This window comes from Molossus molossus, unplaced genomic scaffold (assembly GCF_014108415.1).
Source record: "Molossus molossus isolate mMolMol1 unplaced genomic scaffold, mMolMol1.p scaffold_m16_p_16, whole genome shotgun sequence".
NCBI classification, from domain to species: domain Eukaryota; kingdom Metazoa; phylum Chordata; class Mammalia; order Chiroptera; family Molossidae; genus Molossus; species Molossus molossus.
The window spans coordinates 35,641,218-35,657,643 of record NW_023425351.1 but is presented as its reverse complement, the minus strand read 5'-3'; the positions used below and the strand labels follow the sequence as shown (position 1 = coordinate 35,657,643).

The following is a 16,426-nucleotide window of genomic DNA, read 5'->3' as shown; positions in this document are numbered from 1 at the left end:
ATGTTGTATAATAATATAACAGCATACATTTAAAGTATTTAGAATCTAACAAATGTTGACGGTCTCATCAGTTTTCCTGTCAAAGTAGTAATTTTAAAAGCAACAGCAAATGCAACAAAACACACCCCAGAGTTACAAAAGGTCTTGATAAAATTGGAAAGAATCTAACATAAAGATGGGTTTTAATTGCACCTGAATGTTTTTCTTCAGTATATATTTTTCAACTGATCAGTGAGTGTTTGCACTTGGTAATAAATATTCAAGCACCTTGAAAATGTCCTACCAATTCTCTTTACTGATCTGTACGTGCCTGTGTGATTAGAATAGGAATGCATAATTTAAATATAAATTGCCTGATTTGCATACACAATTAGTCAAGCTACAGCTTTGATGGTAAGCAAAAATTATTGTCCTATATTACCACTTAGATAGAATTTTAATTCACTTTGAATATTCAAACTAAATTAGACCCTGGCAGTATAGTTAGAAGGGCAGAACTTCCTGGTGCCCCAAGGAGTTTATGATAGGGTAATAAAGGCTTCTTTTGCCTATTCCTGGAGAAGGTGCTGCGAGCCCTGCAATACACTGCTTCTAATCAGAGTTTAATTGCATATCTTAAAGAAACCAGTAAAAGCTTAAGGTATTGTAGTTACTGTTTCCAGTCTGGCCCTTTTCCTTATATTTTAGTTTATAAAACGTATCAGACAGTAATGGCAAATGAATGAAGTTAAGGAAAAATGCTGCTAAAACAGTGAAGGCTACAGAAGTCATAACAGTTAATTACCAGTGGAGGGCTTTCGACAGTCCTCAAGTCACAGACTGTGGATGTGTGAAATAAACCATAAAAATTTAAGAAACCATAGGAGTATTTGCATCTCTTACATTTTTAATCTACAGTAAAACAGTTTTATTAGGAATCTATGTTTTTAATTAAATAGAACATTTAATTAAGGTGCTTTTTAAGTGGGTGAAACAATTAAGTGCAAGCACTTGAAACATGTCATAATTAGTTTTAATAGAGTGTTAATTGGTACTAGGTTTGCCAAGTTAATAATTACTGCTTATTAAATTTTCAATTAATCATTGTCATTTTGCTTTGAATAAAGATGAAAATTAGATAAACTAATTCAGGGGGAGGATATTTTCCCTTGTTAATTAGAACAGTTAATTTTTTAAATGGAAATTACTCATTTTAGTTGTCAATCTTATATTGTACATTAGCCAAATCTTTGTACACTTTCCACAGCCGAAAATAAAAAGCTAACTTGACACCTTGCAGGTTTTATAGTCAGGCCTGATTATTTTGGCCTGTGGTATGATTCAATTATGTTTGTCCAGTGCAACAGTTGGTTACCTGAAACTGTGCACTTATTTGATTACGCAGATAGACAACAGCTTAGAATTTGGAAATGACATAATGATTTTTAAAAATCTCTGTCATTTAGTCTATAAAGGCACATATCCACATCACTCAGGAAATGATTTAAGAAAAAGAAAAGCTGAATCGTCTGTCTGTCTCACCATCGATTTTCTTTAAAAGGTCTACATTAACTTAATTGCTATATGAATTACCTTTTTACTATTGTGCTCTATTTTTTACCACTAAAATAATTGTTTTCACTTATATATGTTTATGTGTAAAATGTATTTCCTTTCTCTTTTTTCTGAAAACTTTACCCATGTATTTTCCATGTTCATATTATCCTGTAGCAGTGATTTTCAACCTTTTGCATCCTATGACACACATAAACCCATTAATAAAATTCTACAATACACCAAAAAATATATTATAATTTTGGCCAGTCTGACCAAAAAATAGGTATAATTTTGATTCATTCACACCAGACAGCTATTGTTGGGTTGACTGTTGTCATTTATTTATTTGGCAGTCTAAGGGAAGAGAGGTCAGTGCCCCTGACTAAATAGTCAGGTATTGCATGTTTTAAAAATTCTTGCAGCACACAGGTTGAAAATCGCTGACCTATAGCATTATGGCAGACCACCCTCCTTGTGTGTGTGAATTATCGAGACAGGTTTCTTCTGGTTGTTTTTGTCCTTTAAATACTTAGTCTGCTCTCTCAATACTTTCTGGAGGTACTAGTTGTAGAAAAGTCTCAGTACTTACATAGGTAGTTTAAAAAAACATTTCCAGAAGTGCAAGTTAAAGTTCCACCCATTGTTTTCCTAAATGCATTTCAGAAATCTGGTTTTTTAGGTAGCCAGAAGAACTGCCCAATAAATGGGATGACAGTCATGCCCGTTCTGTAGAAATCTGTGTAGTAGCAATCAGTACCAAGGTCCTGTGCTAACAGAGAAACGTTCTCTTGTCCGGTTTGGTCTGCCTGCATGCAGAGGAGGCCGTTAACGAGGTGAAGCGCCAGGCGATGACCGAGCTGCAGAAGGCGGTGTCTGAAGCCGAGCGGAAAGCCCACGACATGATCACGACAGAGCGTGCCAAAATGGAGCGCACTGTCGCGGAGGCCAAGCGGCAGGCCGCGGAGGACGCGCTGGCCGTCATCAACCAGCAGGAGGATTCCAGCGAGGTGAGGCTTTGGTGGGTGCTTCCGAGGGAAGAAGATACTTTCCACTAATTAGGGTGCCCGTTTTTGATCCTGGAGGTCATAAAACCAGATATTGGATTTAGACAAACAGATCTTTGGGGGGAAATTAGAATAATTTGGGGAGTTCCCGCACTTGTGGAATTAATTGATCAGGAGCCGATCAAATTTTGTCTTTATGAAAGACCTAAAAGAACAGTTCCACCAAAGGAAGTTTTTAATACATTTGAGAGATTAAAGTGGAATTCTTATAACTTCCCGGTACCATTTAGAGACTCAAAACTCAGCTAGCTCTGTGTGTGTGTTAGCATATGTATGTGGTTTCCTTCTAATAGAAAGGATTTAATAGAGATAGCCTGTGTAAGCTGTGCTCTCCAAAAACATATTATGTGCCTGGGATCAATGTCATTTCCTTAACTCTTGGTCCTAAAATCCAATTATAAAACAATGTTTGCATCAATTAAACATTTCTAAGAGATTTTCTGCACAGTCTGTTTTTCCATATTATTTGTAATAACTATTATGATCATTTCATTATATAACATCACTGATGGAAGCAATATTATTTTGTATTGTTCCAGTATATTAAAATACACAGACACACACACACAGCCTAAATGGCTCAAAGATCTGGGAATTAACTAAAACACAGTATCTAAGGGAATGCTTTCTAAAGTGGTCTGTAAGTCAGAGCACGTGGTACTACTCCACATTAATACAGCACTAGACCCCCAACCCCAAAGTAACTGTACATAAAGGACCACAATTAGCTGAATGAGCAAAACCATGAACTGATAAATCAATGGTCTACTATAATACATATCTATAATTTGTGAGGGTGAGTAAGAATTTAATTTGTACCAGGCTTCTCCGTAGATGAAAGACCCTGTGGGAATCACTCTGTGCCCAGAATTTCTATTTAATGTGTAGCAGATGAATATTAAGAGGACAAAAGGAATTGATTTTCAACATTTGAAAGTTTCTCAGGAAAAGAGGGACAAAGGGAAGTTTATCTACACTTTAATTGCTGACTTTTTCATTATTGAATTAAACTAGACATAAATTCAATTTTTTTAGCATCTGTGGCTAAGATATTTAAGGACCTTGTTTTGTGCTTTAAAAAAAATCAGCATCTTTTGGAGAGGATTTGCCCTGTTCTTTTCAAGTTAGTAGTACTCTGATGCACAGTTGTTGCCATTATTACATTATCACTTTCACGTAATATTTCAGGTCCGTTGTTTATGTTGAGTATTTTGTAGGTCACTTAATTCTGAAGAGAAAATGTCTCGAAAGAAATTGAGAATTAAGTCGTTGTAGTATTCCTATAACATGTTCTAATTCCTTCAGTATCTATAAGCTTTTTATCTTTATTCATAAAACCTATCCAGAAAAACATAGGACCTTGACCCTAGTATTCAGCATTATAAAAATATGGTGTATCAAACAGTAACTATGGTAAGTAGTAGTTAGGATGAAAAAAACCTAGGTATGAGCGATTTCTTCAGTAATTGTTTTTCTTCCTTTTTTGATCTCTGGGGAAATTGATCTTTAATATGGCACCACCCTTGTCTTCAGGGACACTTTCTCAAGGATGTTAGAGCACACTGTGCTGGGAGAAAGGGTGTGTAATTCAGAGGGTGAAATTTCACTCCTGTTTCCGTCTCCCATAGTTTTGTGATTCTGAGAAAGCCACTACGCCTCTATCAGCTTTGGTCTTTCACATGATGTGAAGTTGAGCGAAACTGTCTTATACAGTGGCTAGAACTCTGAGATGTGATCCTTTTAGCCATGAGGAAACTCACCTGCCTGGAGGTACAGCCAGGGAAGGGCAGAATCTAAACTGGAGCTCACAGTATGCTGTCAGTCTCTGTCTTGTCCCACAACAAGGAAAGAAGGACCTGTTCATAAAGGATCACTAGGGTGGGTAACTTTGGGATGCAGATAAAGAAATGCAACTCAGGTCCTGGTTTCCTACTTTCCTTCTCTTTAAACTGCAAGGCCATTTTTTAAGACTTCAGCAAGATGGATGGATCTCTTAAATGATTAGCCTCTTTTCTTCCAAAGTAATGTGGATATTTTCCTGAGAGAAGAGAGCAAGATATGGAAGAGATATTTCATTTGAATATAGCTGGGTCTCCTCCAGACTTGAACACAAGTTTATACACACACGTACACATATATACACACACACTATAAAAGTGACTTGACAAAGAAATAAAGGGTTAATCTATTAGCCCTAAATTAATGTTTCCAGTTCTCCTAAGGGATGACTATCCCAGAACAATTTACATGTTTAGTGGTAGATTTAGTTCAGCTGTATCTTTCTTATTTTTTTTTTGGTACGTTCCCCTAGCAGGAACCGAACCCAAGATTCTCTGATCTACAGGCCAATGCACCAACCGCTGAGCCAAACGGGCCAGGGCCGCTATATCTTTTGCCCAACTATTAGCTGAAATTTTGTAGGTAAATACTTTTTTTCCCCCCACTTAGGAATTTTTTTACTTTTCACTTAAGATTGAGGACACAACTTTGAATCCAACATATTATTTTTATTCACCCTGTTCTTTTCTTACTCTTAGGAATGTACATCTATTAATAGAAATAGTCTTATAAAAGCCACCCACGCAGTGATGCTTCTAAATCATCTCAAGTCTAGAAAGCTCCCTGGGACCATCCCAGACAGAGCCTGAGCAGTTCTGGCTTCCTTGGGCTAGGATAGAGCTCCCTCTTTCAGACCTCACCATAGTTAGCAGAAGGTGGGCAATCAACTAGTCAGGACTGCGAGGCCCAGTTGAGCTACAGAGCAGATAGTGCAGGGACTTCTCAGAATTCTCTTCTGTGTTTTTATATTCAGGAGATTTTATTGAATTTTAACCATTCGGCCCCAAATAAGACCCACATAGCATTGTACTTTATACATTGTATGAATTGCTCATTGTTTTCTTAGAATTAAAGATCCAGCCAACAGTATGAGGAAGGCAGGAGGGGGATGGGAGCAGGGAGGAGGGGGTCAATGGGGGAAGAAGGGGGAGGGACATCTGTAATACTTTCAACAATAAAGATTTTTAAAATAGAGAAGAAAAGCGTCTGGCCATCACAGTGATTGGTTGAAAAATATATTTCCATTGTCCAGAAATTAATGGGTGTTCTTTAAAAAGTCATGTTTGTGACTTGCCCAGAGCAGTTTGTTACTTGATGCATATAACTGTAAATTACTAACATCCACTTATTCATTTATTCTTCCAGTCACACATTCTTGAGCTTTTCCGTGTTGGGCCAGTGCTAGGCACTGAAGTACAGTGGCCCCTGCCGTCGTATTGACTGCACTTCATTAGAGAGTCAGATCACTAAATTTTAAGTCTTAATAGAGTTTAGTGTGAAAGTTTCTGAGAAAAACGTTGTTCTGTCTGATTCATAAGAATGATCAGGAACTGGTCAGCAGCCACTCTTGGATGCCCTGCCTGTGCCTCCCTGGCATTGGGCATGTCAGTGCCTTCTTACAGGGCAGATGGGAAGCCTTGCAGGCTTGAGAGCAGGAATAGTATGCGGCTGACGAGTGTTTTGGACGATCACTGAGGCTGCAGTGTGGGGAGAGGTTAGAGGAAATGAAAAGGAGGAACCAGTCATCAGGAGACAGATGATGAGCAAGGTGGGTTGGATCAAGATGTTTGGTGGTGGTGTTGGGGATGTGTAGGTGAATACCCGTGAGATCGATTGGGCAGGATTTGATGAACATCCGTCAAGGAAGAAGAGAGAGCTGCGATTCTTCAGTGGACATGCAGGATTTGGGGTATACCCATTAGGTGATCTTACTTGAGCAACCTTCAGAAATTCGATGGCTTCGATCTGTCCAAGGTGTGTGTGGGTAGGTGCTGAAGGAGGAAGCTTTCTTCAGTTTCTGTGCATGAACAACACAAGTTAAAACATTTAAAAGAGTTCAATTCAGTTATTTGATCCAACTGGATAGATCTCTGTGGATCAGAAAGGGGAAACAGACCACAAAAGCTTCAGTAGTTCTAATGTGAAAATCAGGACAGTGCGAAGTAACATACAAAGGTAGGGTGACCGTACATCTCAGTGTGGTTGAGACATTCTCAGGTTCCTTCTGTTGTCCCAATTATTAAAAGTGCCCCTTTTCACTCTCAGGTGCCCTGGTTTGGATAATAAATCATATGGTCATACCACTTAAAGGCCATGTTCAGGCAATTCGAGGATCATCCTTTGCTAGCGAAGCTCAGAGACAGATGGATGTGGCAGAAAGAACCCAGGAGGAAGACGCAGAAGACCTGAATCCTGGCTCCAGCTCAGTCACCACCTTGGGGGTTTGGGGGTGATTCATTTTCCTCCTCTCAGCCTCCATAGTTTTTGTAAGGAATTAGATGTTCTTTGATTACCACACAGGGTAGTTTAGGATTCTTTTTTCACATAACTGGTTTAATTTAACACGGTTTGAGAGCAGTGATGCAAGGCATCATCTGCCCATATTTTTCACAGTCCTTTATCACAAGATAATAGGAATGTTTTCTAACTGAAACGTTCTTTTTCCTCTTTCCCCTCCTATTTGAAGTCACCTCCTACTGTAGACATTTATTCGTCAACTTACCTACATCACATATGATCTTTATCATCTGAAGCTATAAAACCACACATGTAGATAATGCAAATGCACACATGCTCTCTGTCCCGTTCAGGGAGACTCTAAGAAATAACCTGAACTTCGGAGTCGGAAGTTCAGAAGACCAGAGTCGAAGGCCTGGAGTGGCTGTTCACGTATTTCTTTTGAGCTGGTTATGTTAAGGACTTCTCTCTGTAATTTCTGAATTTAGTCTTTCTCTTTCTGCCTCCTTTTCCACACATGTTCAGTGGACCTGATAATGCCCATTCTGCTTAGAAAAACCAGTGGTTCTGAAAGGTAAGCTGTAAAGAATGGAAAAGTTTCAGAAGGAAGGGGCGATTGGAAATAACTGAATTGGAGAAAACAGCAGGAAGTGTGTGGAGTCGGGAAAATAACACATAGGTATTGTTTGTAGGGGGCCATGTAATGTATCCTTCAAACAGGGACACTTTACAGTAAACGGGGGTGCTTTTTTCCTAGGACAGAGCAGCCCTATAAACCATTCTCTCCCAGGTACATGGGAGCCATGGTCAGCATAGCTATTGGGGGTGACATGAAGTTTATTTTGCCTGAGGTAAAACAAGAAGACCTACAATGAATGTTTAACTCTGTACCAGATGTGGTAAAAAGTGCTTTCTATACTTGCGCTCATTTACTCTTCTTTGAGTTCAGGTAGAGTGAACAGTGCTGTTGTCTACATTTTGCATTCGCGAAAAGCTGAGTCTCAGGAGGTTAGGCCTTTGCTCAGGGTCTCAACGCAGTAAGTGTGAGCTGGAGTCTCAGTCCACCTTCTCGGCAGCCACAAGGCAGCAGTGGGAATATTTTCCCTCTGATTGTGAAGTGGTGTATCGACTTCCTTGATGGACTTCCTTCAGATTATTTCCACCTAATTATCTAACTTTTCTTGGGTTCATCGACTACTATTATTATAACAGAATGATGCTGGACTTTGGACATATCTAAGCAATATGATATTTTCTCTAGTTTCTTTTTTTTTTTTTTTTTACAGTGTATTGCATATCTCATCAAGAATGTCATGCCGGCATTATCATAAATCAAAGGAAAGGAAATTTGCTGAATCTGCCCATCTTACACTTTTTTCCCTACATATTTTCTGCTTTTATACGTATATAGTATTTTTCCCCAAGTGACATTGTCAGATAAGACCTATCTGAACCTGCACCATCTTTTTTTTGAGATCCATAACTTGTTTTAGCTTAGGGGATCGAAGCAAGTGACTAGAAGCGGACATAGAACAAAGAAGAAATGCACTGCTCCGAGTTAGTTTTGAGTTTTTTGCCGCCAAAGTGATATTTTCTCCCAGATTAACTCAGCCTTTGTCCATTATCCCCACATAAGTGCAGAGCTGCGCCGTGCGTATCGAAGGTGGGCAGTTTCGTGGCACTTAAGCAGAAACAGATTGTATCTTCAGACTTTCTATTTCTAGAAGAGGCAAAACCCTGATGGTGTGAGCAGGTCACCCTGAGAGGTTCATCTTGATTATTCCTTCTAGAATTAGTGGAACCACTCCCAGTGGAACTTGTGCAGTATGGCCCAAACCACCCGAGTGGACTCCGTAGAAGGTAGTGACCACGTGGTTACTGCACAGGGTGATCAAAGCACTGCCCCATTACAGCTCTCACGATCTAATCAGAACAGTTCATCCCCAAAAGAATTTGCATAAGCTGTGACTGTGTTATAATAATATTTTGTTTGTTTGTTTCACATATTAAAAGGCCAGTTGTTTGGATCTATAGATGTTCATGGTATAGTGGATGGAGCTCTGGGTGCAGAATGATCTTGAGTCATTCACCTCTTGGACCTTTGGTTTTCTCATTTATAAAACTGGGATAATGTTGTTGCAACCCACTTTGCAAGGGGGTTGAGGGTGCAACCAAGATGAACAGAAGTATTTTATAAGCAAATCACCTTACAGATGAGCAGTGTGTATATGTAAGAAAAAGGGAAAAGTAATTAAGAAGACATTCTAACAGGAAGGGCAGGGAAGGAATTTGGACAGTAACTGTGAGATTAGAATGGAAGGAAGAGAGACCAGTGAAGCCAGGTCTGTGGGTTTTGGCACTGAGTGGTTGCAGGCACTAAAAAAGGAGGAGTTTCCAAAAAGATGATAAAGTCTTCGGCCTGAATGCCGCCAGTGATTAAAATGGACCACACCAGAGAGTTGGCTTTAGGGAATACCGATTTAGGTGACAGGAGCCGCATCCTGGTGCAGCTACAGAACAAGCAGGTCCACGTAAGAGACCACAGCTCAGGGAGGAGGTGAGAGCTGGAGAAACAGGCTTAATAGTCATTTTCTTACACCTCATAGTTGAAACCATGAAATCTGACAAGGCAGAGTGTGGGAAGAGAAGTTTATTTTCTTTTCTTTATGCCAGCTTCCCCTTGCCAAATACCTATAGGAAAATGAACAAACAGAAGAGAAAGAAGTTATACTGTAAGAGTCAGAATTTTTCCTTGGCCAGTTTGGCTCAGCAGTTAAAGCATCGGCCCTCAGACTGAAGGATCACGGGATTATTCCGGACATGTGCCTGGGTTGAAAGTTTGATCCCCAGCCCCTATTGGGGCCCTGTGGGAAGCAACCAATGGATGTGTCTCTCTCACATCCATGTTTCTCTCCCTCCCTTTCTCTCTCCTTTCCTCCCTCCCTTCCATTCTATATAAAAATCAATGAAAAAATATCCTAGGGTGAGGATTATAAAGAACAACAACAAAAAAGAATCAGAATTTTAGTATCTTAGAAACCGAATTTAGAGGGGATTTTAACAAAGAGGGTTGAAAAAGGAGGGATGGGAAAATGGTCAGGAGCAGCGAATCTTTAGATAGTCTGAGGACAATGAGGGTGGAGAAGTAATTGGTCACTAATGAAGTGTAAGAGGAAGTAAGCTGATGTGCTGTCTGTGTAACCTCAATACCTGTTGAAAGTGAAGCCCGAGACAGGCTGACTCCAGCCACTCAAAGTTAGAAACCATTTCCAGTTCACACCAAGATACTTTGCCTTTGGTTCTCCAACTTCCAGACCCAACCTCTGTCCACTTTCAGAAGCTAAGCACCCTTCTGACCTTATTCCTGCCAAAGTGGGTTCTAAGAAAGATAAATGGACGCAAAGTGTGGCATTTTCTAAAGTATTTGGTTTGGGTGAACCAAGGTTGTCTTTGTAATTTCATATCTGTGTGATTTTAGGTAATCCATTTACTCAAAAGTTAATTTATTTGAGCCTGTTTCCTAAGCTGTAGAATGTGTTTTAAAGTGTCTTTAAATGGTCAAGTGCAATGTAAGATGTGATCCTTAGTGTGAATTTAGGTTGTGTTACCTTCTGTAGAGTTCCTTTAATTTGGGTAATTTTAATTATAAACATTCTACTGAATTCATTGAGCATTTTTTGCATGTGAAAGTTGTTTTGTTTTGTTGCCCTCCCTGGGGAAGTATAGGTATGTAAGAACTGGAGAAACTTAAAGTGATTTAGGAGAAAGTGTTTTGTTTCTTGGAAAAGGAATTTTCAACAATAAGAACCAGAAAAGATATTATCTAGAGACTGAGAGAAGTGACCATTTTCTCTATATCTAAAATAACAAGATGAAAGAAATAATTTAGTTCTTAGGGACGAAGAGAATTGCTGATATGAAACAAAGTGTTAATAATCTTTGACATAAAGCTTTAATTCATCACCCCCCACCCCCCTTTTTTTTTCTGTTGTATTAGTACATTTTAGCAAAGGGGCATTGATTGTGTTCAACCTCATATTCTTTTTCTGAGTTGTAGACTAACTTTGGTCAATGAACTAATTCCCATTTTTCAGATAGGGAATATAATATTCTTTATGCTGAAAAGGGAATATATTATTACAAATAAGGGAAGACTATAAAGTGCCATGAGATTTGGGAATTAAATTGGCTATGAAATGGTATTCTTGAACCTTCTACATTATTGTGCTAATTCAGTCACCAGCATCAGTCCTTCAGGGATGGACAGGGAAGCTCAGTTATTTAAAAATAAACAAGGGGTAACAAATAAATAGAGCAAGTATCAGGAAATATTAGTCTGACATAAAAAGCACACATTGGAAAATGTAAAATTAGGTTAAATCATTGACCACTTTTATCCCTGCTTTTTATGGCTATACTATGGGGTATTATACACAATTTTTAGTTTCCACCTTTGTGAACAGCAGAAAGCTTAGAAACTTATTACTCTTCATCAGATTAGAGTACCCACAAGATTCTGCACATTTCACTGATCCGAGAAGTGGGACTGTTGAGGGCTGAATCAGTCATCAGTCTTGCAGGTATGGATTAGCCAACAGGAAATTTGGAAGAGCCATCCGAGAGAAAAATATTAATAGAAGTTGCTTTTTCTGTTTTCTAATGAGCTTTTCAAAAGGAATGTGCACTTTTGAGTTTTTTGTTAGTTGAATTCTTATTCTAAAGTTCCCTATACATTCATTGCAATGCAATGTCAAGAGGAATAAAAATATGTAGGATTTTTTTCCCACCAGGTCATTTGAATTGCTCTTTGTTATACCTCCCTGTAGCTGAAGGTTGTTTTTGTCCCAGCACTGGGTGGTAAATGAATTTGATCCAACAACTTGGGGATGGACTAGAGGTAAAATTAGCAAGAGCCCTTGAATCTTGGGTCAGAAGCTGGCCATACTCAGCAAGAAGGCTAAATTCCCAGCAGCTCCACGATCCAAAACATCTGTTTCTATATTTGGCATAATTCTACTTTTTTATTTGTAAAATTGTTCCCATCTTTGAAAATATTTTAAAAATAAAACAAGTCTCCATTCTGTCTCCTCTTTCCACCCCCCCAACACATGCATCTTTAATTACCTGGTGTAGTCTGTGTGTTTAATCAGCTTAAATTGAGAAGGTTGCCTACATCTGATTTCAATCTGAAGGCTGCACTGAGGACTGGGCAGTTTACCACTGTCGTGCCTGCCAAAACGTGCCTCTGCCAGAAAAAATACCCTTACACCAGGGTATATTTTAAAGAAGCCACTTGACTTAGATAGATATTTAATTTCCTTAAAATATTGTTTTGGATCTGAGTCTCTGTTCTCTAATTGGAATTTTCTGATGTAATTTAGTAATTTCACTTATTTGCTGAGTTTGTTCCAGGATTCAGCTGGCATTATTCTGAAAGTGGCTGAACCCCACGGAAGTAAACCTCACTCTGAGTGCCAGTTGGTACCTCACTCCTCCGCAGGATGTGCCAGGCCCACGTTTGTTCCCGTTGTCGCTGGGTCGTTTATACCTGCAAACTGTGAAATTGATTCTGAGACAGAAGGGCTTCAAGTGTTGGCAATGAAACCTCTGATCAGAAGTGCACATCTTTTGAGTTATTTTCTTGGTTAAATTGAAGTAGAAAAAAAAAATGAACTGATTGTTAATTTTAATTTTATTTTTATTTATGATGTTAACACATATTTCCTTAGCTGTGTTCACTGAAAACACCCCCCATGGACCACTGTTTGAGTCTTAAGGGTTTTCTGGGTTTTATTTTCCCCCTTCATTGGGCCATAATTTCTGAATAGTAAAGAAATAAGAATGTAGAGCGGAGCTCTTTCTAGAACTTTTAAATTAGAGTTCTTAAGTTATAGGCTTTCAGCACTTGAAACTCTAGGGGCCCCTTTATTTCTTAGCACAGTTAGGATGACTGCTAAAAATGTCTCTGCATATTTTGCATGGACATGATCTGGGTGATGGGCTGACATTCATTCCACTGGGTTATTCAAAGTAGGCTCATGAGCCCACCTTAAGCCACACAACCAGCATGCTTGAAGTAAAACATTTGGGGAACACAGTGGAGAGATTTTTAATATCCATATATATCAGGACTTTAAAAATTCATTTTAATTGTGACACAATCATAACACACATACTGTCAGATAGTTGGAGTTAGCACAAAGCTAAGATCACTTGATACAACATTTACAATGGTGTTGGTCTTGCCAAAGGAACTACTGCACAGACATTTAAACTTGGCTTCCTGAGGTTGCACCTCCTTCTAGGGTTGCGGAGGGACTGTCACATTTTGTCCCTGCCTGTACCTCCTTTCTTTCCTGTAATCTGTCCTGTATAGGTGGCTCTTTCGTCCCTGTGTTGTGCTCTGACTCATGATGTATGTATTTCAAAGCTTACATCTCAGAGGCAATCTCATTTGGGCTTTTTTTCTCGCCTCTTGAAAGTGCTGAGTATTGGCATTAGGCTTGCTAAGGTCTACGTTTTTTGTTTTCTCCACTTTTCTGACTACCCAGAATTGCTGAGGAGCATATGAGCTAGAAGGGGACTCCATCAACTGGGAATTGTGTGTAAATAAATTTCCTCATTATTTATTCAGCTTTAGTATTTCTAGTTTTTCAAATCAAATTCAGAGTAGTCAGATTCATGCATTTCATAAATATCTATTGAGCACCTGCTACATAAGGCACTGTTGTTCTGGGTGCTTAGAGTATATCAGAGAACAAACATACCAGGACCCTGCCCTTCAGGGAGTTGAAGTCAAGGAGCCTGTTTGAGTTTGCTTATCAGGTACCCTGAGTAACTAACTGATTGCAGTGAGGAAAAGGAAATGGATGGGAGGTTAAAGGGTCTTATCGCAGTCTCTCCAGTCTGGGATGGAGCAGGGAATAGAATATCTTCTTTTTTTTTATCCTCACCCGAGGACATTTTTTTTTTTTTTCCATTTTTTGTTCAGATAGAGCGGGAGGGAGAGAGAGGGAGAGAGAGAAACATCGATGCAAAGGGACACATCGAGTGGCTGCCACCCGCACGACCAACCAGGGCCGGGGACAAACTGCAACCGAGGAACATGCCCTTAGCGGGAACCGAACCCGGGTCTCTCTGTACCACAAGCCGACGCTCTAACCTCTGAGCCAAACTGGCCAGGGCTAGAATATCTTCTTCATTACATTTCTTTGAATCTATAGGGTTCTTGTAGTTCCTTTGTAATTTCTATTATATTTAGAAGAAAGCTGCTTCTGCCCAGAGTGATATATTTGTGTCTGATAGTGGTTGTATTGGTATATGAAGGGAAAAAATATAGATACAGCAAACCTAGAAGGAAGGGATTTTACAGTTAAAACAGAAAGGAGCTTCAGCTAGTTTGTTAAATGCCCTAATAGTTGTTGGCAGAAAAGTTTGGGCGGTCATCATACTGAAACCTGCATCTCTGTGTGTTTAGCATGTATACACACATAAATCTGGAGTTTTCATTTTTACCACACAGTTCTTGAAAATAAGAGGCAATGCTGCCAGGACATTTCCTCAGACTTTGGCCTGGACAATATATTAATCTTGGATTTTGCTTTGTTCTGCCTTCTCCTTTAGAGTTGCTGGAACTGTGGCCGCAAAGCAAGTGAAACCTGCAGTGGCTGTAACACAGCCCGATACTGTGGCTCATTTTGCCAGCACAAAGACTGGGAAAAGCACCACCACATCTGTGGACAGACCCTGCAGGCCCAGCAGCAGGGGGACACGCCCGCGGTCAGCTCCTCTGTCACACCCAACAGTGGGGCCGGGAGCCCGATGGACACACCACCAGCAGCCACCCCGAGGTCAACCACCCCAGGGACCCCTTCCACCATAGAGACAACCCCTCGCTAGATGTGAACTCAGAACTGTCAGAGGAAAAACAACACAACCAACATGAAACCAATTCTTCATCCTCAGATGCTCAAAGTTCTTTTTGTTTGTTTGTTTGTTTGTAGATGAACTTTCCTATTTCAGTACTTCAGCAAAAGAGAACCTAACCATATCTTGAGGCGGTAGTAAAACAGAGGGCCAGTAACGGGTCGTAATGACTTATTGTGGATAACAAAGATATCTTTTCCTTAGAGAACTGAAAAAAGAGCAGAGAATATAACATGAAATGATAGATTTGACCTCCTCCCTGTTATTTTCCAGTAGCTGGGATTTTAAACTAGATGACCTCATTAACCGATGCTTTACCACACAGCAAACCAAGAGATTGCTAATTGCTGTTGAAAGCAAAATGCTAATATTAAGACACAATGTTCCTGATATACAATAATGGGAAAAAAAAAAAAAAAAAGAGGAAAACCCTCAAGGGCATGAGCATTGGCTACAGTGGTAGACATTTTAACAAGAAGATGAATGGCGTCCATGGGTTGCTAACTGAACTTTGAAGACCTGCTACAAAACGCATATGTGCAACATATTGGAAGGAGAAACAGATGTTCAGTATTTTTTTTTTCCTGTTTCTGAAAAGAAATAATATTCAGGTCAACAGAATGAAAAATGAAAGATGATTTGCAGTGGGATGTATGAATACAGCAGCAAGAAAAATATGCCATAATACAAAAGGCTCCTTTATACACATACGCACGCGCGTGCGCACACACACGCACACACAAACAAGTTAAGAGACTCAGCCTGCAGTTAATTAGCATTCTGGCAGCTTTGACATCAGCCAGCTGCCCTAAATAACCCTTCAACGTTTGTTCACTTTTGCGAGATTACACAGAGTAAGACATTGGGTCTATTCCAGCTCATTCATTTTATATTGAAAAATACTTTTTAAAGAACGGTGGCTCCAGCTCCAGCCCCTTTCCAAATTTTCAACCCCACCCTGTTTAGATTTTTTAATTAAAAACTAGTAGTTCTCTTCGTGTTAAAACACTTCTGTCCTGTGAGGTTTCCAATGGTGTTTTTCTTGTAAATGTGTTGGACAAATGTGAAGATGCATTGTAGTTTAACCATATGCCCACATTTAGTCTCTTTATTCCTAGTTGGTGAGAAACCTGTATCTTTCTATGCTGCTTTTATATCTGTATGTATTAGTGATATTTCTCTAGTAGTTCGGGGAAAAAAGACTTTTTTGGTTGTCCTCAAGAAAAGAAAAAAGAAAAGAAAAGGCTATCTTTCGGAGCTGCTATTTCACTCTCTTATAGGATTTTTTTTCCTGAAAACCAGCATGTTCACGGAATGCTAGCATTGGTGTTTTGTAAGAGGGAATGTACATACATGTATTTTGCACTGTCACAATGACTCCCTAGGCATGCTTTTTTTTTTTTTTTTTTTAAAGCAAACTCTTTTTGAATATGCTAGAGCCATTTCACCACGTTTAGCTGTAGCATAGAGTAGTAGTGGATTTTATCTTTTTTTGGAAAAAGCATTATTGGGACTTTTTTAAAAAAAATAACAAGATATTCTACTTAGAAAAAAAAAAAAAGACAGTGCATGCATATTGCTGTAAGGTTGTTTAAGTATTTCTA

The 16,426-nt window shown here is 39.2% G+C and overlaps 1 protein-coding gene across 2 annotated transcripts in view; it reads left to right on the top strand.

Annotated features, from left to right (window-relative positions):
* RUNX1T1 (RUNX1 partner transcriptional co-repressor 1) overlaps positions 1-16,218 on the top strand; it is a 136,499-nt gene extending 120,281 nt beyond the window's left edge. Inside the window, exons 11-12 of one of the 2 annotated variants that reach the window (XM_036263792.1) lie at positions 2,353-2,543; positions 14,520-16,218. In XM_036263792.1, coding sequence (XP_036119685.1) covers positions 2,353-2,543; positions 14,520-14,795 — 467 coding nt within the window. In that variant the 3' untranslated portion in view covers positions 14,796-16,218. The remainder of the gene's footprint in view (positions 1-2,352; positions 2,544-14,519) is intronic. The other variant, XM_036263793.1, reaches the window with a different exon arrangement.
* Positions 16,219-16,426: the final 208 nt, after the last annotated feature.